Source organism: Maylandia zebra, linkage group LG7 (genome assembly GCF_041146795.1).
Source record: "Maylandia zebra isolate NMK-2024a linkage group LG7, Mzebra_GT3a, whole genome shotgun sequence".
In the NCBI taxonomy this organism is placed as follows: Eukaryota; Metazoa; Chordata; class Actinopteri; order Cichliformes; family Cichlidae; genus Maylandia; species Maylandia zebra.
In genome coordinates this window covers 45,880,730-45,908,129 of record NC_135173.1, presented here as the reverse complement: position 1 = coordinate 45,908,129, position 27,400 = coordinate 45,880,730, and the positions used below count along the sequence as shown (strand labels likewise).

The window sequence follows — 27,400 nt, the reverse complement described above, 5'->3', positions numbered from 1 at the left end:
CTCGCCCCACAGCTTCACCTCAGTAAAGGTTACCATGTCTGGATGTCATTGACATTCCAGTCCTTTTGCTATATTGCTGCTTGTCTTATCCAGTGTGGACACTCCTGTGTTGTTCTAAATCACATTATTGATAGTTGTTGGCGGGACCAAGCAACAAAACAATTTGCCAAGAAAAAAGCAGTGAAAAAGGGGCTGATTATAAGGAAACATGGCAACTGTTCTCCCTCGAATGTGAAGCGGCTGAAAACGAGATAAATTCAGAATTTTTTAGATCTGCTCTTAATTTTCTTGTTGCCCTCCAAATTATAAATAAATTCCACAATAACTCTTTCTACGTTTATGAACTATTTCTACTTTTCTTACATCTTTTAAATTGAAATTTAAAAAAACAAACAGCTTTCTTAATGCACTTGTTTTTATTGGACTACATGCATCTATAGACATCACTTACATAAGTGTATAATTGATGCAGTAACCTCTACATGTGCAGTAACAGTTACTGAAAAAACTAAATAAAAACAAAGCAGGATATTGTGTTAAGAACAGAGAAGTGATAAAGATAAAACAGAAATACTTAATATTTTATTATGACACCTATTAAAAATAAATCTTGTATCATTTTTTCCCTCAAGCCATGTATTCATGTGATTGATTTCCCATCCTTTTACATCTTTACTTCAGTTTCATGAAAGTGCAGCTTTTAAAACTCCAAGTTACAAAAGGCACAGAACAGAAAACCTTGACAGTCAAAATTAAATTTACATTTAAATTGAACATTTTTAACAACCTGTTGACAAAATTGACATAAATCTTTTCATCAAAACACAGTAACCTACAGAATAGGACACAATTTGTCACACGTGTTAAGATTTGGCACAGTAACTATATTTTACATTCACATAAAATCCCATACTTTACATGATATGTTCATGGAGAGGTAATGTGATGTCATACAAATAGTTTTTTAAATTCTTTTACATAAACACCTACTATATACGGAAAAAATATCAGTTTTATTGCCAGTATGACTCTCAGTAGTATATACTTTCACTCTGATATAGCTTTCATAAACCTTTAAGGTAAAAAGAGGAAGAAAAAAATCTAGAGAATATTGTTTGTTAAAGAAAACATTCAGAAAAATGACAAATAATCAAAAAAGTTGTGTGCATGGCGTAAATACATGCAAACGATTTTATCTGAATGTCCAGTCAGACTGGAAAATTATATCTGAAACCTATTTTTGTTTTTTTGTTTTTTTTTACAAAACATTATGCTTACATTCATAATAAATCCACATAGATTTAATGTATTACTTTCCAAGTAAGAAAATATAACCATGTTATACTTTAAACAATATGTTGTTTTGGTGGTCCATGTAAAAGCCAGAAAACAACATTTTTATGATATGTCAAATTACTGTTCACAGCATACTGCAAAGTATTTAGTATTCTACAGTTTTTCTGAACTGATAACACACAAGCTTTGTTTCTTTGTATCAAATGCACAGTTTTCTAAATCTAGTATTAAATGAATCGCTCTCCTGGCAAAACATTTTCTTTTACAAAGTTAGATGCAATTTGCAGATCTAGTTTACTCCTAAATACACTCTCACTCACATTTTCACACTGATATACTTGTGAAGCTTAACGGAAACCGCAGGAGGCATAAGTTAAGCACATTTCCTAAGAACAACTTAAAATTGTTCAGGCTTGCTGTTAATTATGTTATTTACTCAGTTTAAGCGGTGTCAGATTGTACAGCCGGTAATTATGAGTAGAAAGTGGAGCAGGACAAAGAATTCAAACCACACTTGTCATGTTCTCTGTGGCTGAATACTGAATAGTCAGTGCATTTACAGGAAATTGTCACTTTATTAGTCACACAGTGCAGGTAAAGGGTTCGACCCTCTTTTGCATTCTGAACTGCTTTAATTTTTCATGGCACAGATTCAACAAGGTGCTGGAAACACTCAGAGATTTTGGTCCATATTAACATGAAAGCATCTCACAGTTTCTGCAAGTTTGTTGGTTACACAGCTATGATTGGTTGGGTTGAGATCTGGTGACTGTGGAGCCCATTTGAGTAGCCCATCTGGCACCAGCAAAAATGCCATGTTTAAAGTCACTTAACTATATTTCCTTGCTCAGTGCAGCAGATTGTCTTGTCCATATCTACATGCCTAAATGTACTGAACTGCTGCCATGTGATTTGCTGATAAGACAGCTGTGTGAAACAGTTTAACAGATGTGTATAATAAAGTGGCCGGAGGAATGTATACATTTGTGCAATTTGTAGAACAAACAGATTGACCTTTTCTGAAAATATGTGCTCTGAACATTGAGTTGGATTGTTTTAGTGTGACATATTCATCAGAGTCATGATAGTCATATTACCAGAGGAGACTTGTCTAAATTCAGGTTTTTATTTTATAAACTGGGTTTTGTGTTTTTAGATGACAGAAATCGCCAAGAAACGTGTCTTAACAGTTGCGAAAAACTGTAATACTGTGCACATCCACAAAAAAGTCGACATTTACAGAAAAATGTCAAATACTGAGATATTTTTTTTTGCAATGATCACTTTACAAATTGCATAATTATTTGAACACTTACACCAGATTTCAATAATCTCACACACATATAACACACATTTACTTCTAATCTAATGTACATGCAATTTTGCAGCTTGAATTACTTCATACTTATTTGCTATAAATACAATTATTATTTAGTTTTATCTAAATTCTAAACTTCTTTTGATTTATTTATAGCTGGTAGCTCGTGTCATACAGCTACTCAAATGTTTTTTAGTGCCTCGTTATGATTTTGATGCGTCTTACAGATGCGCACATTTGAAACATGCAGCATGTGCATGTATTGCAGGCAGGCTATGGATATAAAACATGTTATTCGTTTGGCTGGACATCAAGATACCAGTATTTCTCTTTGTATCTGGAGCTTTTATATAAAGCCCACACACACACACACACTCTTGTCTGGTTTATTAATTCTTGTGATTTTTTTGTGAAGTTTAATTCTTCAGCTACAGTTGTTTCACATTACAGCTAACAAAATATCAATTTGCTTTACAAAGCAATCTCAATCTGCTCAGCCAAGAAAGATTCTTCTGAGCTTTAAAGCAAAAATAATTAACTGTGAAAAAAGTGTGACATTTCTATTGAAACAGGCCTGTCGGAGTTTCTTCCACTGATAATTTGACTAGAGTACGTAACATGCGTTGTGGATCACAACTGTAGATCCTCTCTTTTGAGCTGTGAATCCAGTTGTTGTGCTTGTTGACCGGTTTATGCCTCTCGCTGCAAATATTTTGATGCTTTCACATTTTCTCTTTGTCCATTTGTTTAAATAGAATGCGCTTTCATTTTGATTCAAATTGAGGTCTTTGTTAGAAGCTGAAGCTACGAGTTAGCGAATGCATGATTTAGGTTTGTGGCAACTGGTGGGACAAGAAACAAACCTAACAGTTTGAATGACTTCATGAAACTCTCTGTGTTGGTCTTAAAATAAATGTAACATGACAATATTTTAGCTCAGGCATTGTAGCAGTTTGTTGAAACTGTACAGCAGCACTCCGATGCTAGCCTTAGCTCAGCAGCATGATCTTAATGAGAGTGACTGCATGCTAATGCTAATGCTAATGCAGCTCACCCATTTGTGGTTCATCTATCACAAAAACTGAGCAAAAATATCAACAAAATAGCAGAGAAAAAACAAAACAGGGCACCGCCAAATTCATTAGATCTCACAGTATGGGTGCCATGAATGACATGCAACATTCATGGAAATATTTCAAGCTGGATAAAGGGATGAACCAATTAAATCGAACTGACTGACAGACTGATACATCCATTAGTAGTCCAGTTTTGTGTTTTGAATTTGAGGGGCTCTTTTTGGTATTTTTAGATCGCAGAAGGTGCTGGTTAAGTCTGTCAGACCTGATGCAAGTTGAAAGTCATGACACAATACAGTAAACAGAGACATAAGAGACAGCATGCAGTGCACAGTGATTTGTCCTTATGTTTTTAGCTCGATTTGAAATTACGGAGTATGTGGCCCGCTTTTGTATTGCTTTATTACTATCATTGGTGCTGTCGTTATTTGGTGCACTCCAAATGGCAGGGTTCTTGAGAGCAACATTAAATGCACTGACAAAGCACAGCTATTGTTACAACACTTGCTGCACTCTGAAATTTTGGAGAATTGGAGCCTGATTTTCTGTCTAATCTTAGCAAACATCAGCCATCTTAATGAATGAGATGTAACTTGTTTTGGATAACAATCAGCCCTTGAAATACCTTTCTCTCTATTGTCTGTACTACGATTAGTGATCACACAGAACCACTGCATGACATCATTTTATCCATATCAGAGCGATCCTATGATTGCATCATCAAGGGTGTCAGCTGTGAATAAAACCCAAAATGATAAAGTATTTTGGTTAACATTTGCATTTTCCCTGTCTGTCTGTAAATCCGTTTGTAACCAGCAGGCATCGCGTATTTACTTCATCCCTCTGCGGAGCATTTGATTCGCTGCGATGAGCATGACGCTGATGATAAATGCGATAGCGAAGGCACAAATCAGGCTTTTACGCACACAAGTGTGTTTTTCCTGTTGTGTTGGGCTTGCTGCGGAAAGAAAGGGAAGAAGAGACAGAACAAAACTGCGTCAGTGGAGCTTTAGAAATGTATGAAATACTATAAAAATGATATTATAAGACATACTATCAATGTTCACATGGGACTCTGGACTGTTCAGGTGGTTCTCCTCAGTCATGATGATGTTCTCAATGTCTTTCATAGTGAGGTGGTCACGGAAAGTATCATAAAGCAATCTCTTCAGCTCATCCACTGTCAGTTTCTGCATGTCGCACTGGGAAAACAGAAAACACCAGGAGAGGTCTAATTAGCAGAGGAAGAACTTCTGCCTTTATGCCCCTCAGTGATGCACATAAATTGCAGGTCAGCAATAAACAGCAGTGTATAAATATTTTATAAAAATCAGATATTAGAGTAATTAATTTGATTATACTCCTGATTGTAAGGAATGGGGATACCGGTGTCCACAACATGTGATGCAGTTATCTGACTGGGGTGTAGTTTGTGAGGGATTGATATTCAAATGACTAGATTAAACTTTATTGGTGGGGATTATGGGACAGTACATACCTTCCAAAACACAGAGTCAAAGTCTGCTCCGTTGAACTTGTCAGGCATTCCAGCAGCAGAGAGTTTAGGACCAAGTAATGTGACAAACTCTTCAAAGCCAACCTGGCCATCGCCTGATGAAACAAGCGAAACATTGACGAGTCATTAACGCAGCTCACATGTTGGAATAATTGCAGCAGAGAGAGCAAGAGAGACCCACCATCCATGTCAAGTCTTTGGATGATAACCTCCAGCTCCACCTCATTGGGCATGTAGCCCAGTGAGCGCATGGCCATCCCCAGCTCCTGCTTAGAGATAAAGCCATTCCCATCTCTGTCAAATACTTTGAAAGCCTCACGGATCTCTGCGAAGTGAAAGAAGGCACACAGAACGAACATGTTACTTGAGGGCTATCGTTGAACTGGCGGATTTTTAACATGTTGGTTTCAACGTCGGCGAGTAAAGGGTGTTTATTTTTAGAGTTTAAAGTAAAAGCAGCTTCAAACAGCTGCTGTGGGTCACAGTTCAAAAGGCTATAATCCCTCTGTCTTAGATGTTTGTGTTTTGAGAAAGAGGAGGCATAGCTGAATATTGAGTGTTTGAAGAGTGAAAGCAACTTTTTTTCTCCAGGTTTCTTTATTCCATGAGCCAGAATATTTCACAGTAGTAAAGATATTCATTTCTTTTTTGAATAAATCCTACAGAAACTATGCTCCTCCTCCAAATACTGACTCCAAAATAAACTCAGTTCGGTAAATGTTTGGGTAAAATGTGTGACAAGGAGTGGGAAGCAGACAGTACTGAAAGAACTATTGGTCTTCAATGTTTTGGAAATGTCTAATACAGAAAGCTACAACCTTTTGAAACAGTACAACTAATTATCAATTGATTTTAAATGATAATGTTAAGCATGCTATCTAAAAAGAGAAACGCAAGTTGCTTGTGAATGTTCTGACCACCAGGCACAGGGAAAAGACACCCAGAACCTTCTAGCTGTGAGGCGACAGTGCTGCCCTACTGCACCCTGCTGCTGGTATACACGAGTTAAACAAGTCAGAATACACCAAATTACTTTTATCTATTTAAACCAAACAGCAGAAACTTTAAATCTAAGAGTAAATTGCCTAATTTCTTGTTGGCCAGCTGTCTCCTAATGTTGCACCTTAAAAAGAAGAAGAGGTACAAATGTGATCGTTACAGTGCACTGAAGCATACAAACTTTTGCCCTTAAAGACGTACATATACACTGGAACTGCAGAGACAGAAATAGACCTTTAGTGTACACTTTTTATGAGAGTGTAGTTTGATTGTTTCAGTAGAATAGACTGAGACAGAAACGCTGCATTTTAAAATTTCAGCCCACAGAACATAAGCAATATTAAAAGTTTCAGCATCCCAGTGAGAGACAAAAAGAGGAGATGCGTGTTTTAGCATCATGTACTGCAGTCTTTCTTTCTTCATTTAAAATGCCTAAATTTAAAATGACCACCAACAAAACCCTTCTTCAAACCTGCAAAACAGTTTACATGTTGCAAAAGCATAAAATTGCTGCAAAACTCATTACGCTCTTGTAAAATACAACTGCCTCCATAATTACCTACAAACTATCATTTTAATAAGCGCATGAAGCACTAACCACCCAATGAGTTAGTGTGTGTAAATGCGTGGTTGTGGCTCATCTGTGTGCAGGGCATAGCAATTTTTTTTTTTTTAAACGAGTAAACAACTGTGTACACAGAAAAATCCATCTGAATAAAACACACTATTAATACAAATAAGGAGAAAGTTGTTTATCCTTCACATCATATTGCAATATTGTAGCTAGGTAGTGTTGAAAGTGTTGCCTGAAGTGAGGTATCTGAGTGAAGCTTTGCAGAAATTATTCTATAAATGTAAAGCATTTAGTTTGAGCCAGTGCTTTGGCTCCAAGTGCTAATGGTTTTGTAGATAGTGCTTCAAAAGCTACCGTTAATGCTTGAGCATTCAGACAGACTGTAATACTACACAACCATTAGCAGAGAGGTGTTTGAACATGTAAGTGCGCAATGTAAAGTTCAATCCTCTGGTAAATAATAATGAATGGCAAATAATGAAAAAGGCAATGCTCTAGTCTTCCTGGCTAAACTATTATCTGCTTTGTTTATCTGTATCTTGTGTTATCTGTGACAGATATTTAAAGGATTTCCCACTGTGATGCAGTGTTATTCTTCATTCATAGTAAGTGATCTTCTGAGCCAGTACCTGCTACTGTGGTCATAATACAATCACTTCTGACTGAAGGCTGCAAGCAGGTTCATGTGTTTCTAATTAAAACTGCAACTTTTGGTAAATAATCCATAAACATTGGCATTTGGCTCCTGTCCTCACTTGGCATCACTGTATTCTGTTTGAAGTGGTGAAAAAGAGCAGTTGCACTTCAAAGGCGCTGAATGCCGGTAGTTCTTTGATGTAGATCCTCAAATATACAAGACTATTGGATGCTAGCTCAGCTCATTGCTTGATTGGATGAAACAAGAAACAAAATGAACTGGAAGTCTAATTTTTACATCAATATATCAATGATATAAGCCGATACCTGAGCAGTGATAGCCCGAGACACTGCAGAGAATAAAAAGGTGGAATTAACAGAACAAACACGTAGACATCCACCTAATCCACAAGAAACCTATGAATACTTAGACATTCATCATTCAACACCAGAATAAGCTAAACATACACTCTTTTATCTTGAAAATTGCTTTAAACCAAAAGGCTTGGATGAACTGTTCATATGTAAAGCATGTGATTACGCTGGGTGCTTATATGATGTAGAAAACCAATTTGCATGCATTTATGTAAGATAAGATAAGATAAGATAGAACTTTATTAATCCCTCGGGTGGGTTCCTCTGGGAAATTCGATTTCCAAAAAAGCACAGCACTGACAGAAGTTACAGAGTTATACACACACACATATATATAAATACAGAGACAATATAAATAAAATATACGAAGGGGATAAATAGAATAAATAGGAATAAAAATAAAAATACAAGTGAGTTGCACATTTCAAGTATTGAGTCTATTGCACCGTTGACTATTTACAAAAGTATTGCACAAAAGGTATTGCACAGTGAGGTGAAGAGGCACTACAGCTTAGTTGTTCCCTCCTTTGTCCTCCTGTTTCCCCTCCCTCTCCCCTCCAGAGAGGAGTTAAACAGTTTGATGGCGTGTGGGACAAAGGAGGTTTTAAGTCTGTTAGTTCTTGTCTTTGGGAGAAGCAACCTGTCACTGAACAGACTCTTCTGGTTGTTAATGGCCGTGTGCAGAGGATGCCTGGCATTGTCCATAATGTCCATCAGTTTCTTTAATGTCCTTTTCTCTGCCACTGTCACCAGAGTGTCCAGCTTCATGCCGACCACAGAGCCAGCCTTCCTGATCAGTTTCTCCAGCCTGGATGAGTCCTTCTTTGCTGTGCTGCTCCCCCAGCACACCACAGCATAGAAAAGTACTCCAGCAACCACCGACTGGTAAAACATCCTCAGGAGCTTCCTGCAGATGTTAAAAGACCTCAGCCTCCTGAGGAAGTACAGTCGGCTTTGGGCTTTTTTATACAGGTGCTCTGTGTTGCATGACCAGTCCAGTGTATTGTCCACCCACAGCCCGAGGTACTTGTACTTGTTGACCACCTCCACCTCCTCCCCCTCTATCTGAACCGGCAGTGGACCTGCTCTAGACCTCCCGAAGTCCACAACCAGTTCCTTAGTCTTTGAGGTGTTGAGTTGCAGGTGGTTTGTGTGACTCCATGCGACAAAGTTCCTCACCAGACTTCTGTACTCCTCTTCCCGATCATCCCAGATACACCCCATGATGGCCGTGTCATCTGCAAACTTCTGAATGTGGCATAATTCAGAGTTGTAGCAGAAGTCAGAGGTGTACAGGGTGAAGAGAAGAGGGGACAGCACAGTTCCCTGTGGTGCTCCTGTGCTGCTGACCACTGTGTCAGACGTGATGTCCTTCAGCCTGACGTACTGTGGTCTGTCGGTGAGGTAGTCGGAGATCCAAGCCACCAGGCAGGGGTCCACCTCCATCCTGTTCAGTTTTTCTTGAAGCATACAGGGCCGGATGGTATTAAAGGCACTGGAAAAGTCAAGAAACAGGATCCTGACCGTGCCTTTTCCCCCATCCAGGTGTGAGTGGGCTCTGTGTAGGAGGTACAGGATGGCATCCTCCACTCCGACACCCGCCTTGTATGCAAACTGTAGTGGGTCCTGGGCATGTTGTACCTGTGGTCGGAGGAGGTTGAGGAAGAGCCGCTCTAGAGTCTTCATAAGATGTGACGTCAGTGCCACCGGTCGGAAGTCATTCAGCTCATTGGGCCGGTTCTTTTTGGGGACCGGAACGATGCAGGATGTCTTCCATAGGGCGGGCACTCTCCCCAGTCGCAGACTGAGGTTGAAGACTCGTTGTAGCGGCTCCCCAAGTTCAGCAGCACACGCTTGGCAACCACAATTAGCATGCAAGCCCAGATGAGGACGAGCACTAGCTATCCATCTTGTGCACATGAATGAGTGCAGTTTTTAAGTGATAGCTTGCAAATTGTGGTTATAGCGGCAGTGTATAATCCTCTTTAAAAAATAAAATAAAGCACTACAAGACAAAGTCTTTGGAACGTAAATTGAGGTCCTTCTGGACAAGTGGCACTGTCTGTGCAATACCTTGACACATCAGACACAACATATTTGTCTAAATTACTCCCAGCAGCACTGCTTGAGTTTTGTTATCTTCCCTGAGCACAATCCCAGATTCAGTGTTGTGACCTCTGATGCCAGTGACAAATAATGAATTCTCTTAGCCAGCTGAGCAGTGGCTGGACTACAGATTGTTTCACACACTGAGGAATGAATATTTATCTGAAAAAAATAAATAAAATACACACATGGAATCATGAGGGACACAATATGTGTTTACTTTGTTGAAAATTTTGATTATAATTTGCATTTTTTAACATGTAAATGTTGTTTGTCAAGATTTGATCCTCCACAGACTGAAGCGCTTCACTATTGTTTTTCTCCCTCATGTATTGATATCGCCAACATAATTGATTGGCTTATTTATGTAGCTGAATATGTAGATTTACTTCTGATAAAGGCTGTCCTTTTTAAAGTTAAAAGAGACGGACCTTTATCCAATCAATACTGACATCTTAACTCCCGGTGTGCCCACATGGGTCAAGCTCATTTTGCAGAAGGAAGTACTACAACCTTATTGATGTGGTAAGACTCAACAAAAGTCAGTGTTACATGATCACTGACAGTACTGTATCCAGCTCCTGTGTGCCACACTGGGCATGATAAAGTACTTTAAGCACCCCATTGTGAGACGTTCGTACTAACATTGCATGTTACATATCCCTGGAAAAATGTTCACTTGCAAATAAACAAATACGTACAGGTAAACACACAATACAACAATAGCAAAGTGATGGAACTGAATTTTTATTTAAAGTGTGGAAAACATTCAGCCGACTCAGGTGTTTACTTTGAGTCCTTGATCAGAATATCTGTAACCTTGCACTGCTGTGAGGGTGCACCCACTCGGCTGTCTGAAGCCAGGTGGTGAAAATCTTTGAATCACTGATTTGATGATTTATATTCTGTCTGTATGACAGAATATTTTTAGTTAATTCTGCAATATGAGAGTGGAGGAAAACAATTTGAAAGCAATATTATCAAGCAAATTATTAATATTGGTGTGAAATAGGTGACTGCTCAAAGCAGCAACAGTAGCGTGGCTCCTAAAATGCTGTGAAATGTGTCAGTGGTTCAATCCAGACTAGAAGTTGAAGTGTCCCTGGGCAAATATGGAGGCCAGATGCATCCAGTGGTGTTTGTGTTTGATCGATAAACTTCTGTATATATAGAATAAATTGCCATGTGAATGAATGAATGTGGCACAAGACATTATGTAAATGCTTGACTGTTTATTGTTACATTTATTCAGACACGAAGACCGTTATGAGCCGAATCAAATGTAAACAAAGTGTCAAGGTGTTTAGTTTTTTAAGAATGACCTCATACATTATAAAAGATGGCCACTTTGGTGTCATCCACTGTTCGCCATCTTAGAGTTTCGAAAACAGATCTGCTGAGACTTATCGATCTTTCTTTTTACAAAATGGTTTTTATATTCAATATTCATCAGGCAAGTCATGCTGGTGAAAATAGCATTTGGAGACCATGGCCACCACCTTTAAATGTTTGCTCTGAAGGTTGAGACCCATTAATAGTCCCCAAACCACATCAGTCACTTGCTGTCAGTCTCCTATTGAATGGGTCAAGTTGGCATTTACATGTGATCTGAATATAACAATACGCTGATTACCTGTGTTGGAAACTGCAAATCTGTTGCCATGTACATACCATGAAAATCACAATAAAAACAAACTTAAACTAACTTAACTATGATACAGATGAGTTGAGCTAATCGGTGCAGATGGACTCAGATTGATTGCAATCTGTCAGCAATCCATCTGCATTTATAAATTAGATGGTAATTACTGTCAAACCTTCACCAATCTGTTTGAGGAAGAATCCATTCCCAGTTGGGATTATTTGGAAGCAAGCTATCTCCCACCCAGAAGCTCGGGGTGCTGCACACTCAACCTCTGAGCAACAACTTGGTTGCCACAACTACTTTCAAAATCCGTCTCCGAAAGCTAAAAAGTTTAATTCATCCACCAAATTTTCTAGCTGCAAGGAGGTTGCTGTCTTGTTTTTACTCTGGTGTAACAGAGCCATAAAGCCCTCAGCTAATTGTTTTTATTTAAAAGTCGGGAATGGAAGTCGTTTTGCCCCCTGGTGGCCATTAGAAAGAAAGCAGCTTTAAAGTATTTCTGTGCTGGCCTACTTATCAATCCATCTAAATCAATTTTTAAAAAAATTATGTATTAAATGAGCACTAGAGATTTAGAAAGGAGTGAACAATACAAATAAGAATTGTATTATCTTGGAAAGATAACACAAATCACAAATAAAGTAAAACTGTTTTCCGATTTGGGAGGTCCTGCTGGGATTTTACTTTTGGATGTAAAAATAACAAAAACTCTAAAACAAAAACAACTTTTAAAAATAACTCCAGAATCTTAGCTTTTAGCATTTATACAATCAATCACAAAATGCCTGTTGTTTGTGCATGAATGATTAGGTTTTAATGAGATGAGTGAAAAAGCAGTTATGCTGTTATAGTTTAAAAGAAAGCCAACAGAAGGGCTCACGGAAATAAGTGCTGATGCGTAGATAATATGTAATGAAATAGAAAGGGACAGTTTTTTCATGAAGAATATATGTGTGTATCACACTTGTATCCAAATCCAAAACACAAATTGCTTCTGACTGCTTCTGTTTAACGCTACAGGAAATGAGAGCAGCCATGCCTTCAGTTATTTTTTTTCTGATATCTTATGATGATAAGCTAATTTATCTAGTTATCTTAAGATATCGATGCACGGTTTATCTAATTGTGGAATAATAAATCTCATTTTCATCATTTTATACCAAGTCTGAGCTGCTGTGATGCCCTGGGGAATATGACACATAATATGACAAGAGATCCTCTGAAAAGATCCTAAAGATTCTTTATACATTTTGTTTTTGTCTGTTTTTCTCCATGGGACGAAGGAGGCTTTAAAAATACTAACAATAACAATTTTCTCCTTTTCTGTATCGTTAGCTTCATGGATAAAGCATAACTTTAGGCTGTTGTTGATGAATGATTCATGGGTGAAAGTTATTTATCATGATTTCACTTTAATAAAGCGAGCGTGGTTTTGCTTCTTGGCATAAAGGTTAGCTTATCTTCACAGATAAGGGTAGATTTGTAAAACATTCTCTTTCTCGCACATGCAGATGACAAGAAATGAACATCCTTGCTGCTGTCCATGGATCTGTGCTGCTGAGAGATGCACAGCAGGCAGCAGCTTCTACTTTGATGTGCTTTCGTATTTGTCATTGATGGGAACAATGATAAATAGAAATTAAATCAAGTGTTTTTTAAGTGGCCCATTCTTCCTGATCATGGTATAGTTCATGCTGACCAGCACAGATGGCATCCAGCAAACTGGAGCAACTGGTTTAACTTAAAAATGAAGGAGTGTCATTTATTCAGTTCCAGACTATACTTCAGTCAAGGTTTTGACACGAGCAGAAACCGTGTTGTGTTAAAACTTTCAGATCGACCCTCCTTATTTATTCTCTGCTGTACAGTAACTTTATGTGCACGTACACTTCTGTGATGCTGCTGCAAAACTTAATTTCACTGGTAATTAGATGGTGAAATTACACATCTTCATAGCTACCGAGATCCCAGAGACAAAGAATTTGTTTTCTTGTGATCAGTTGCATGATTATCTCGAGAAATCAGCCTTTCATTTTCTCAGCATGACATTAACTTGTGATCCTGTTTCGTTACAAAAACTTGCAAACCCAACTGTTTTTACCCATGAATGAACACACTTCACATCCCTTTGCCAAACCATCTTCAACAAATTTCCAAAACACGCCAAGTAGTCAGCAAACAACGTTGATTTGTCATTGGTTGGTTTGAGCACTCTCATTGGCCTTCACACATCTTCTATTACAAAAGTTGAATGAATGAGTCACTTGAGGGAAAGAAGTATAAAAGCATATAATCGAGGGGTATTACTGCAAACAACCATCTGAATTTACTGAGACAAAGGTGACAATTTCATCAAATTGTTCCATATCAAAGCAAAAAGAAATACTGACTGACAATTTCACGGCAAGTTGGACCAACAGGGTCATAATGGTGACTGTAACCTCGATGGCTGATAGGTCTGATAATTTTTTATCTGTTGATCTGCATTAGTGTAGGTTATTTGAGCTAGTGGCTTCGCCCCACTATATTTAACACCAGCAGTCACTACATTTTATTCCAGTGACTGAGTGTGTCATTGAAATAAAAGAAGCCACATGATACTGACTCAAGTGTAATACTGTCAAAATTAGGAACATGTTGTCTCAGAGTGATACTTTTGTTACTGCACTATTGTAAACCTTTATTAGCCGGACATCCCAGTGGCTCTTTGAAACGCCTTCAGCAGGGAGTACTAACATGGACTAGAGAGTAACATCATATTTCTCCAATATTAACTTCTCTTTATTGGCTCTCTGTAGATCCAGGATGATTTAAAATCCTTCTTCTCACATACAAAGACTTCAATGATTAGGCCCAATGGTATCTTAAAGACATCACATCCTATGAACTGTCCCAATAGAGCACTTTGCTTTCAGACTGCAGTTCCTAGAATAGTTTCTAGAAGCAGAAATTCAAGGGGAGGAAGCACCTTCAACTTCACTTTTAAAAATCTTTGTTTGTTTGTTTGTTTGTTTGTTTGTTTGTTTGTTTCTTTCTTTCTTTCTTTCTTTCTTTCTTTCTTTCTTTCTTTCTTTCTTTCTTTCTTTCTTTCTTTCTTTCTTTCTTTCTTTCTAGTATGAGCTGGATCAGATGACCCCGAACCATCCCTGCTGCTACCAGCTCATCCTGCAGAGCCCCTTTCCTTAATGACATGCATGACTGTTGCATGTCATTAACTTTTTGTCCTCTCTTTCCTGTAGTTTGTGCCTTGTCCTTTCTGCAGATCAGCATGTTCCTGATCTGCAGTTATGGGGTCCAGGTTCTTTTTAAAAAATTGTTTGCTGTTTTTTAGGTTTTTTGAGATGAGATAACTGTAAGAAATGGTCCTATATATATAAAACTCAATTTAAATATACCGGGTTCCTTTGATTAATTTAACAGATATGTTTGTCTTCTTTCTTAAATCACTACCTTCTTTTTTATCAAAAACTTCCAAATTTTCCCTAAATATAACAACCTGTGTAAGCTTCAGCTGGTTTGTCTACAACACCGGTCACTTTAGCCAGGTCTGAGGTCAGGGCTTAAAAGTCTGTTGACCTTCCAAAAGAGTTAAAACATGAACATGAAAGCCGACAGATCCTACTGACCTTTATGACCGCCTAACAGAGATATTCTTGGTGGTCGCTGGTGCAGCAAAAAAAAAAAAAAAAAAAAAAAATTTGAAAATGGTCCATGCCTACTGAAGTCCACTGGCAGACTTTCAGTGCTGCTGACAGGGTCAAAAAAGTCACTGAGGTTCCTTTACTTAAATCCTAATGTGTTTAAAAGCGTGCAGGAGATAAACATCACCAAATATGACATTTTTTTGCATAACAATTAAGAAAATAAATAAATAAAAAGAGATATTAGACAGAGATAGCAGAATTGCAAATGTATAAAGGCAAACACAATTCCAAAAAATCTTGGTTATCTATGAAAACTGTGAATATAAACAGAATGAAGTGCTTTGCAAAACACATATTTTGAATTTGATGGCAACAATGTAAAAAAAAAAAGTTGGGACAGGGCCATGTTTGCTACTGCATCCTCTCTCCGTTTAACACCAGTGCATAAATGTCTGGGAACTGAGGAGACCAGCTGGTGGACTTTTGGGTTTCTAGGTGCTCAACAGTCCTGGATCTTCTTTTTCATTTCATGTTGTGCTAAATGTTTTCAGTTGTTGAAAGGTCTGGACTGCAGGCTGTCCACTTCAGTCTCCTGCGTTATGAAGCCATCCAGCATGCAATTTAGGATCATCCTGCTGAAATAGTCATCCCCTGAAAAATACTATTCTGTTTGGGAGCATATGTTGGTGTAAAACCTGTGTATACCTCTCAGCATTGATCTCGTTGCAGATTTCAGGTGCCAATTCCATATGCACTAATGCACCCGCATACCATCAGAGATGCAGGCTTTTTTACTGAGTGCTGTTAACAAGCCAGATGGTCCCTCTCCTTTTTACTCCATATTTTCCATAAAGAATTTAAAAAATGAGTTCTCTGACAACAGAACAGTTTGCCACTTTTCCTCAGTCGATTTTTAATGAGCTTTGGCCCAGAGAAGCCTGGCCTTTCTGGATTGTCATTGCTGCTTCACACTCGGCTTTTTCTTTTCCTTCTTTGCATGATTGAGCTTTTTTTTTTTTTTTTTTAATGCAGTGCTACCTGAAGGCCCAGAGATGACAGGTGTCTCACACTGAGTTTCAGCCTCGCATGCAGAGATTTCTCCAGATTCTCAAAATCTTTTGATGATATTATGACTGTACATTATATTCCAAGTCTTTGCAGTTTTATAGCAAGGAACACTGATCAGTAGTTTGTTAGCAATTTGTAGATGCAGTATTTTGTAGATTAGTGAACCTCTGTCCATCTTTACACCTGAGAAGCTCTGCCTCTCTAAGATGCTCTTCTTATAATAACTCATGTTACTGACCTGTTGCAAATTACCCACAATTAGTAGCCAAAATTTTCTCTAGCTGATTACGTTTTGTACTGCTTGCTTGTGCAGCCTTTTGTTGCCTCCAAACCAAATATTTTTAGACATGTTGCTGCCATCAAAATCTGTTTTTATTTACATGTTAAACAGCATCCCTAATTTTATGGATGTGAGGTTGTTTATGATCTTTATATTTCCAAGGTAAATCTTTTATTTTGTCATGTTTAATAGCTAAACTATAATTAATGAGACTGCAACTATGTGAAGTAAAAAATACTCACCATAAATTATCCTTATTGTTAGTGTATCATAGCACAGCATGTGTTAAAATTAACACTTTCTAGAAAACAAACCTCCTCTAATATTTGTATGAGAACAACTGATTGATGACGGCCTCTCTTTGAGCTCTGTAGCTCAGAATTGCTCAGCCGTTTGTTACTAAATAATACTGATAGCATGGAACTCCTCCACTGTGTCATTGCTGCCGAGATTTCCAAAGAGAAAGAGATGCCTGGGATTTGTGCATTTATTTCCTTGTTTATATTTTATCAGCTAATTCTTCTTTAGTCTGCAAGCAGTGTGGATGGCTTATAGTTACTGTAACCTTCCCTCAGCGCTCTCAGTCACATCTAAGTGCTTGAGCTGAGTGAACCCATCACACCATAAGTGCTGATGAAAGGTCCCATTGAAAAATAAAGATAACGGGACAGAGAGTAGCTAAAAGATACCTCTTTCACATTGCTTCTCATGCATTGGAGGAGATAATGTAAATGCTGGAAGTTCAGAGGAAACGACTGCTGCCTTCAGAAGAAACAAACACAAGCAGTGTTATCCTCGAGAAAAGGTATCGACCATGCACTACCACCGCTGAGAAAGCCCTACTGTGATTGTCCAGTTTACTGTAAAAAACAACAACCCCTCTTCACCTTCAGTAATGATCATGACATTGAACGATACGATAATAGAGCTGTTACAGCAGGGGGTAGATGAAGAAGCCTCTTTGCTCCGCAGGAAGTGAACGGAAGAGAATAACAACAGCCTCTTTTCACCGCCCCGAAGTCACTGCTTGAACATGACTTCATACTTCACAATATGTTCCATCTCACCACATTATTAAAGCTCATTTCATGTGTCAGACTCACGCTCAGGTCTCATATCAGATGTCAAATTTACGTGAGTCTAAACCAGATGAATTGCATATGTACATGTGTCCAGTCACATTCAGAGGCTACATTTGCATAGGAGAAAGGAGACTCAGGCCTTCCTGCTAATTGCACCCTGTTAGTCAGGATCAAACAGGACCTTTTGTGTCAGCCAGTTGCTGGGATGAAAGGGATGAAAATAAAGGCGTTACTTGATTCTTTTCCAGAATAAATGGGAATCTTAAATTAGGCACCTTTCTCCGGCAACCTCAGACTGCATGTCCAGAGGTGACAAGAGAAAGTCGCTGGCACTAATTGACATGCTCTACTTAAAAGTAAACTTTTGGTCAACAAATGAGGAGCGCAGTCTTCTTATTAAAAGAAGACTTCTGGTGGAAAACAGTTTAAAAGGTAAAAAAAGAAGAAGAAAGAAATCAGTGGGAGAGATGAGTCACATCTACTCATTAAATAATTCACCTTCCCATGGGAATATGTCAGTAATAGTATGATGACACCCGTGACATCCGTCGTTCTGATACTACATGTGAGTCATATTAATCAGTATCCAGAGAGAGCTCTGCTAATGCATTAGAGCAAAAGTAGGTCGGCACATAATACAAATGCTGTCAAAATAATGCGACTTTTAACATCACTAAATAACATTAACAGCTGCTTAGAGCATGATTATATTGAATCAAACAACCCCAACTGATTCCAGGTGACTAACCCCCCCCCCCCCCAACATTAGCAGGCACCTAACAGTGAACTAATTTGTTCGGGGAGCTCCAGACTTTGCTCTCTTGTCCAGCACACAAACAAAAGAGCTGTTTAAATACTCATTTTTACACACCTTAATTGGCTCCATCCCAGCTTATCGCAAAATAACGAGACAAATGTGAGTTCATGCAGTGCGGATGCATGTAGAAGGTGTCGAGGGGACACAACGAGTACAGAGTGACACCCTCACAGCCCTGTTCTTATCTGTCCTGATGTGCGAACTGAGCGCTTCAAAAATATGATAACGATCAATTGTGATGTGACAAAAAAGATGCACTAACCCCATAGTGTACAGCAGTGAGACGGATTAATACACAAATCACCTTCTAAAACTACAACATTTTAATCTACTTACTTGCTTCTGCAGATTTGTAGCCTGCATGTATTGTTACATTTACACAAACATGCCATCACTGAACACAGTGATGATGCCCTGCACGAGCCCGGCATGTATAAGAGTCCCTGCTGTGTAAAAGTACTTAAAATGACTACCTGCAGCTCTTTGTGGGCTGAGTTGAAAACATGCGACTGGTTTCTTTCAGGAAAATTATTGAGAATTACAGCTTAACTTTATTAGCTTTTGTTTTGAACTTATCAGACAGGCAGCACAGATTTGTCTTCGACTGATGTCTTTTGTTAGGGAAGTGTTGATTTTCTGCTCTTATCTTGTTTTTCTTCTTTTTCCATGCTGTTTTATGATATTCAGGTTTTTATACACATTGTCATTACTAACTTTCTCATGTTTTTCATAATAAGACAAAAGGAAAGTGGAGTTTTTAACAAACAGACGAATTAACTTTACTGTTTAGAATATGCAAACTTCTTCTCCAGTGATATGGATGCATTGCTGGGTCATATTAGGACAAAATTTCCCATTTCAATTTATTTAAGACTGACGTTGACCTTTAACTCGACCTGTAGGATTCTATTAACAACAACGTAGAATTATTATGCTAACTGGCCACTTTATTAGGTACAAATACCTGATTAGACTAATGCAAACCAGTCTATCACTTGAGAGCAACTCGATCAATTTACGTAGAGAAAACCTGCTGAAGTTCAGTCTGAGCCCACAAAACGAGGAAGAAAGGTGAATGAAGTGACTTTAAAAGTGGCATGGTTGCTTCAGAAACTGCAACCAGGATTTCTCCCTACAACCATCTCTAGGGTTTGTGGAGAAAGCTACTTTCAGCTGCTCCCTTAGTCACAGGAGAGAGCCACAGTGGGTAGCTTCGGATGTTTTGATTTGGCAGATCTTTACTCTTCCTGACGCTCCTCCAAAGGGATTTGTATTTCCTCGTCTAATTAAACTGGGAATCTTTTGCTTGTTAGGCAACCGTATAAACCATTGCACCACACAACCAGGAGAGCATATCCAGTGAGTGGCATTTCTCAGTTAAAATGCCTCGTTTATCCCAGAGTTGAGAGGAAAATGGCCAGATTGCTTCAAGCTGATAGGAAGGCAACAGTAAGTTGCTGTGCTGAACAGCATCTCTGAGTGCTGAACTGTGGAGAAGATTGGCTCCAGCAGCAGAAGTCTACACCGGGTACCAGTCCTGTCAGCTAAGAACAAGAAACCGAGGCTACAGTTCACACACGCTCACCAAAACTGGACAGCAGAAGTCTGGAAAAATACCGCCTGCTCAGATGAGTCTGCAACATTCAGTATGGATCCTGCCCTCCGTTAATAATTTAAACTGCTGGTGGTAGTGTAATGGTGTAGGGGATAGTTTCTTGGCACATCATGGGCCCTTTAGTACCATCTGAGTATCATTTAAATGCCACAGCTTACCTGAGTATTGTTAATGACCATTTATGAGCACATTTATGCTTCCGGCTGGCTGACACACCACGTCACAAAGCTCAAATCAAACTGGTTGAAGGATGTGCCTAATGAAGTGACCAGTGAGAGTATATTTTTGCCACCGGTTGAGTATTTATTAGCTCAATGTTTGAGCATTTCCAAGCTCAGTATAATGATGTGAATGAAATATGGCTGTTGCCTAGCGGCAGACAAGGGGAGATTAAGGATGCAGTCTCATAATTAACGTCTTGTGTTAGTGTTGTTATTTGAAATTGTGAAGTTTTCTGTCTGGCTGCAACATTAATGACCAGATCTTTGACCACGCAGAAAGCTACATTAAACACACAGCTTATGATTATTGTTTTTAAACCGTATTGTTTACAAGTGTAACACCTGATAATAATGTTCAGCTACAAGTCATTTATAAAACTTTAATTAATGATGAACTACAGTTTACATTACGTTTAAGGATGTTTGATAAGTGGCAACACAAATCTGTTGTAAGTGAAATTTGTGATCATGAACAAATTATTAGCAAATGATTAAAAAATAAAACATTCAGACATTGAATTCTTTGTAAGTCGGATGTGAGTATTTACTGTAGCGTCTCTTTATAACGGTTTTATTTTGATGAGCTATTACTTTTAAGTTAGCCTGTTATAAGCACAATAAATGATTGTGCTATTTTTAACTCTGTTTGTCTTTTTAAAACATTTTTTAAATATTCTGGCATTTTGTCGTGAAGCACTTTGAGATGCTTGTCTTAAAAAGGTGCTACAGAAATAACATTTGACTTACTTATTTAACTACAAATTACATTAAATTTGTGAACGATGGACCGCCAGCAGATTGTAACGTGTCAGTGTTAAAGAAATTCATCACATGGGTTCTGTGTCGAGTGGGTACTGGCCTCAGTCTGAACCTTTGCACCATCTGTGACCTGCCAGGGAGGCTCCCACAATCCATCACTTATTAACGATGTAGTCATAATTTGTTCGTGGTCATGTTCTAATTTAAACTTATAAATGGCTTGATGATTTCTTAATACAACTCTGTATATTAATGTATTGCAAATGATGATCATTAAAGCTTATAAATGATGGAATTACTACAAAGCGTTACCTGCATATGTACAGAGCATGTCCAGCCTCTGTCCTGACCACTGTCACTGTATGTGTATAATTAGGCACCTGCAATACAGTAACACAACCAACATAACACATATAATGCCTGCTTACAATGTTGCAGCAAAAAGGAACTCCATTTGTAAGCATAAAAGACAACAGCTTTGCATACAAAGTGGAAGAAGGCCTGCACTCCACTACAATGCTTGATGTCTGGGGGATTCTCCTGCTGGTTGTGATCTATAAATATTGTTCACATTCTCTGTCGGTGATGCACCGAGGAACGATACAAGCTCGCAGAGACCTCCAAGAGTTTAACTGGCAGGAAGTCACAGCTGTTGTCAGCCATAAAAAGAGTGTCTTATCTGTGCCAGCACATGTGTAGTTAAAGCACCAATTTACTCTGGGTTATGGGGTGTGTTTTAGACATTTTAATACTGACACTGCAAGATCATGTCTTAATAAAATGATAATTTGCACAATTATCAGAAAATGTTGTATATATCATTCCGGTAATCAACAAATGCTGATTTTTTTTGTTCTAGTAAGCTCTAAAACATCAATAAAGACCCACAGACTGTGTCTGTTACCTCATGTACAGTGCTTAACAAATTAATTAGAGCACCACTCAATGTAAGGCTCGCACCACAGCTGCCATAAATTAACAGAATTGATAATTAATACAATAATATTTTATGTTGCTATAATAGTTAATCCACCTGTGTGTGCAAGCTCCTTAATGCTAAAACACAATTCTTGTTGTTTTCCATGAATTTTTAAATTTACCATTATACAAAAAAGCAGAAAAATCATTTTCAATTAAGATGCCAAATTACAGGCACTTACGTACGTGCATTCCTGAACAGAAAAATTAGTTTTAGCACTTGAATTTATTCTTGAGTAATTCTGACTTCTCAAACATGAATTCATTTTGCTATTTGCCTAAAAAATAATAATAATAATATAATATTTATTTATAAATGCGTTTTTTTAAAAACATGTTCTTTACTTATTCTTTTGACAGGTGGTCTAATAAATTTGTATTGTACGAGTCTCCTGTATTATACAATATACATTTTTGAGTGTTTTATTTATTTGTGTAATTATGAATTGGATCAATTCCAATATGGGCATTAGAGGTTATCCAGTCGGTCATGTATAATGGCTCTGGACCTGGGATTTAATATAGTGCTTATTAAATAGAGAGAAACTTGGCACTGCATAATGTCCACATAGACATTCACCTAACAGTGTTTACAGGATAAATGCACACATAAATGTTTCATGGGTTTCTTCAGGGACATGATTAAATATAGTGATTGCTGTTATGTCATTAACATAATGGCTTAATTATCACGTATAATTTGTGATGAATTAGGCAGCTTTTTGTTCCACGGTTACAGAGAGAGTGCCCAACGCCACATTGCCCAGATTAGGATTTTTAAAAGATGATTTAATCATGAGTTAAACCGATCCAGTTTTACATGAGGGATCTACAGATCTCAGATATACAAATGCGCACTGATTTCTAAGAGGCGGGAGAACGGCTGCTTTTACAATAGTGTGGCTTCATATCAGGCTTTATGACAAGTGCGTGACACAAGGGCAGAGAAAAGGATAGGAAGCCTTGCTGTCGGCTCTGCCCACCTCGGCAACCATCTGTTTGAAAAACATTCCCTGGGATCTGCATATCCATTAAGAGCTACGAGCACTTAATCAGCCTCCCTCAACTTCACCCAGTCCAGAGGATGTCCTGTCCATTCAAGTCTCTGTAATCCTCACTGTTGTCATTCCTACTGATGCATTTACTTGCTCGTACAGTTTTCAGGAAACAGTGTAAGTTACTGCCTGATTTGGTTGTTGGAGGGGTGGGAGGGATGTCATTATGTTGCACTTAAGACTGTGATCCTAATAAAATGGCAGCTTAAAATGGCAAAGTCTTAAGATGACAGGATTATAAAGATTTATATATAATCTCTGTTGAGTGTTGATTCTACCACTGAAATAATTAGAACTTCTTTTTCATTTTATTGGTTATATTCATCCAATTGCAGCATAAAATCAGAAAACATGTGATTCTGTAATATCTGACTCAATTTTAAGTTAATGCCATCTTCAGCTGTTTTCTTAATTTCAACTTTACATTATAGTTTAAAGAAGTTACGTCATTCCTTACATCATAGTAAATTATATCCTCATTTAAGGTCCCTAGGTCTTGTCGTAGAATAACCGTAATGCACATAATATTTAGTCAATGAAAAAAACAGAGGCACTGCAGTTCATGGTGCTTCTGGGGTACCCCTGATGGTGCTGTTAATGGGAAAATCTGGTGTTTGATAGCTATATATTTTTAAACTCAGATGAAGGCTGGAGGTCAAAAGGTGATGTTTTTTATCCTCTCTGAAATGTGTTGCTGCCCACCTTTATCCAATATGTAACTGAACAGCTGTTGGAAAATCAGATCTCACCACATGCCCACAAATCATTAACAGTTTTCTGCATTAAATTTGAAGAACTTGTGAACAGAGAACAAGCTATGTGATATTTCACATTCAGTCCCCTGTTGCATCCCTTTAAACTTCTAAAGATGAGTGATGTTTGAACAGATTTGTTTTTTTTTCTAAAACCCTCTGAAAAGGTCACATTTGTAGAAAATCTCAAAGGTACTGGATATTATATGAAGATGAATAATAATATTTTTTGAGCTTTTTAAAAACCGTTGCACAAAACAAAAACTCTTGACCTGGGTTTCTAGTGACTACGCCAGAGATTCAGGTAAAACTCTCCCCACAGGCTATGTGCTCAGTCCCGTTTTGCAGATCCACTGCACAACATTTTTCCCCATCTTGCCACTGTGTTTCAGCTAACGAGTGGGGGATTGTTTAGACAATGCATCTTGCAGCTCTTATGCTGCTGGTTTACTGGTACAGGAGAAAATCAGTCAACACTAAAACTTGGAGGTAAAATGAAACTCTTTAACTTGTTTGTCTGGGACGGGTTGTTCTATGTACTGTCCACGTTGCAGCACGTGTCATTGCACAGGATGCAAGGTCCTCTTGTCCTTGTATTGTGTTTTTTTGTGTGTATTCCAAAGTGGCAGTCGACCCGTGCCTGAAACAATGTCACCAAGAAAAAAGTCCCATTGATTTAACCGCACAACTCATCGCCTGCATGCTCTTCAATACTAAAAACTGATTTACTGCGATTATAGTTTCTGTGAGCCTGATGATGAGTTTAGATGTTAGGATACATGTAGAGAGAAAATGGAGGCTTGCGTAAGTTATTGGCAGCATGGCACAGAATGATAATAATCCTATATGAAGCATAAAATGTTATCTGTTTTATCAGGTTTGTTTTTCTGACTGCGACAGACTCACTGAATCAAGGATCATTCTAAACATGTCCAGTTGCACTTGGAGTATATATGTGCACCTTGCAAGAAAAAAAAAGATTATCATAAATATGATTATAAAAAGTAATTATGTGAGCTGTGCAATCAGGGAACTTCTGCCCCAATATAATTAAAGATTTTGTGGATGAAACAACATTTACAGTCTGAATTTCGGACCTCTATGAAGAGAGGGGGGATTTTTCAGAAACCCTGGACTGCAGCAGACCAAAAAGGTTCATTTAAGCAGTGCTGCAGCTCCCTCAGAGTGCGTTAAGGTGGCGCAGCAGTGAAAGGGTACGTTGGAGGCTGCAGATTCAAAGCCTTGGACTGGCTCTGTGCTGGTAAACAGGAGAGGTTCATCTTAAACTCTCTTGCCTCCCTCATCAACTTACAGTTCTCGTTAATGCATTTTACCTGCCACTGGAGCAGGTGAAAACAGGAAGATTACTTGTTGGCACTGCTAGGGTGTGAGGCCATGCAAACGTAGCAGTGCATTACATGCTCAGTGAATCCTCCCTGCAGTAAATATTCATGGTTCAGTGGTCTGTCTTACTCTGAATATTTAATGACTCAATTAGTAAACTAAAATTTGGAAAGACTCGCCCAATACCTGAAAAGCTGCATGGCCGTTGATGACACCACCCGCCAACATTTTACTGCTGTTGTTCTTTTCTTGCTTTTCCATAGCCAATCTTTTAATTTAATTTATATCGTGTCTGCAGATAGCGGATTTTCAATGTCAAATGAGTGGCTCGAAGCAAGGGCAGGCAGCCACTTGTGAGGACCGGGCAACCTACAGACAGAAGAAAGGGGAAATGGAATTCCCTATGCATAAAAGACTTGGCGATATCAAATCTGATCTGACTTATCTCTTTATTGTAGTCTGCCTGGCTTTGTTCCAAATCGCTGCCAAGTGTGCATTCTCATTGTGAGGACCATTTTGGCAAAACAAAACCTCTATTTTTAACAACTCGGCCCTACAGTTACAATAGCAAGTGTGAATTTAATGCTTAAGTGAATCTTTCACTTGCCCTTTCTGTGCAGCATGAAAGCTTCTTTTCTTCTTCTTCTTCTTCTTCTTCTTCTTCTTTTCTGGTTAATGCAATTCATAAAAGATGAAATGATGCAATTTATGGATCAAAATGAGTCCATCGTTCAATCTCATTGATGAGTTTTGTCTGCCTTCGATTTTCAAGTAATCTGCAGTTTTATATTTATGAGTTTGACATTCATTATAGTGTTTTTGTCCATTACTGGATCCTTCCCTTTTAACAAAATTCAGAGTCCCTCTACTCGTCAGTCTGTGTCTCAGTCTTGGCTGGATGAGTAAATAACAGCAGGTGCAACGGAGTCTCATAGAGGTCAGGGGTACAGCCGAGAAATGCAGTGTATAAACATGCAGTCTACTCACAATATAATATCCCGTTGCTGTGATTAGATGATAAATTGAAATTTTTGGTTGATGTATGAATGGAAAAAGCACGATTAACTATTTCTACAGCTTAATTTTGTGCCAAAAATCATAAGCAAGAAAAAAAGTAAGAGCATAGTTTGTCGGTATTTTCCCCAGCACAAAACTATAAACCATCTAGATCTTACACACAGAGATCTGGTGTCGGATTTGTTGAAAAGGTTGTACAGCGCACACCCTCTGGAGCTCTCCAGGGTCCTGATTTGGCAGCTGAACTTCGAATTCGGGAGTTACAGCTGTTATCGTTACTGTCACTGGTTGAAACCATGCTCAAAGCAAGCAAACAGACAGATAGCAAAAAAACAACAAGCCTCACCTTCCACTTCATCCTCAGGCAGGTTAACAGGGGTCCGGTAGGTGAGGACATCTGGAATAGTGCAAAGTCCCTTGTACATGAACCTGGTGGTCACAGCACGCACTGGCATTTCTGCGAGGGAAAAGCAACAACTGTGTCTCGATCTTCATATAGCCTCGCTCTCCGGAGTTTTGACAAACCCTTTGCTACTGTCCTTGATCTTTTAGGCAAAAGAAACTCAAGCAAATGAAAGGAGGTAAACCTTCCCTCAGCGGAGTTCAACCTTCCTCTTCCAAGGGCAGAAAACACGAGTAAAATCACCTCGACTGAAAATGCAGATTGTAAATCGCGGTTGGTTTCAGTGCACAGCCCCTTGCAGCAGCGTGTTGTGATCAAGACACGAGGCGAAAAGGCAAATAAAATTGGCGTGTAAAACTTTTACTTCATAGCTTGTTGAGCAAAGCGACAGTATGTCTAGAGCCCTAAATAAAGCCTCAAACGAGCAAATATTTGGCTTATATTAAAGTCAAGATCCAAATCAACGAGATAAACAGGCTAATTTGCAATTCTTCCAAAGCTCCTGCATCACAGCATTAAAACGAGGAAAAGAAACACGTAAAAAGAAATGGGAGAAAAATTCTACCCTAAAAAGATAATTTACCTATAATGTTTCTTACTGATTCCTATAAGGAGTCTTGATCTTTTAAATAGTGTGTTCCCGGTATAGTCTGCCTCACTTTTCTTCCCCGTTTCGGCATCTTCTTTTAAAAAAAATGTAAAAATAGACAACACAAGATAAAGCAGCAGCGCTGGCGTGCTGATCCTATCCGGTAAACGAGGCGGGAAACAAATCTTGTAACATTCTTTTTTCCTGAAGAGCAGCTTGAAGGGAATCCTGGGTG

At 38.4% G+C, this 27,400-nt stretch overlaps 1 protein-coding gene across 2 annotated transcripts; it reads right to left on the bottom strand.

Moving 5' to 3' along the window:
* Positions 1–403: 403 nt before the first annotated feature.
* cabp7b (calcium binding protein 7b) lies at positions 404–27,400 on the bottom strand. Of its 2 annotated transcripts, XM_004538102.5 has the most exons (6): positions 27,160–27,400; positions 26,520–26,630; positions 5,388–5,531; positions 5,189–5,301; positions 4,745–4,892; positions 404–4,648 (listed from the first exon to the last, which is right to left on the bottom strand). In XM_004538102.5, exons 2-6 carry the CDS (start codon positions 26,626–26,628, stop codon positions 4,521–4,523), a joined length of 642 nt encoding a protein of 213 aa, XP_004538159.1. In that variant the 5' UTR covers positions 26,629–26,630; positions 27,160–27,400; the 3' UTR covers positions 404–4,520. The 2 variants fall into 2 exon arrangements, with proteins under 2 accessions (XP_004538159.1, XP_004538158.1); XM_004538101.5 differs by having other exon boundaries at positions 26,520–27,400.

Excerpts from the sequence above, each read along its gene's own strand:
- cabp7b (XM_004538101.5), bottom strand. The coding sequence starts at position 26,628 with ATGCCAGTGCGTGCTGTGACCACCAGGTTCATGTACAAGGGACTTTGC. Across the intron at positions 5,302-5,387 it reads CCAAAGACTTGACATGGATG|GCGATGGCCAGGTTGGCTTT; the intron begins GTGGGTCTCTCT and ends TTGTTTCATCAG. Across the intron at positions 4,893-5,188 it reads TTGACTCTGTGTTTTGGAAG|TGCGACATGCAGAAACTGAC; the intron begins GTATGTACTGTC and ends CTGTTTTCCCAG.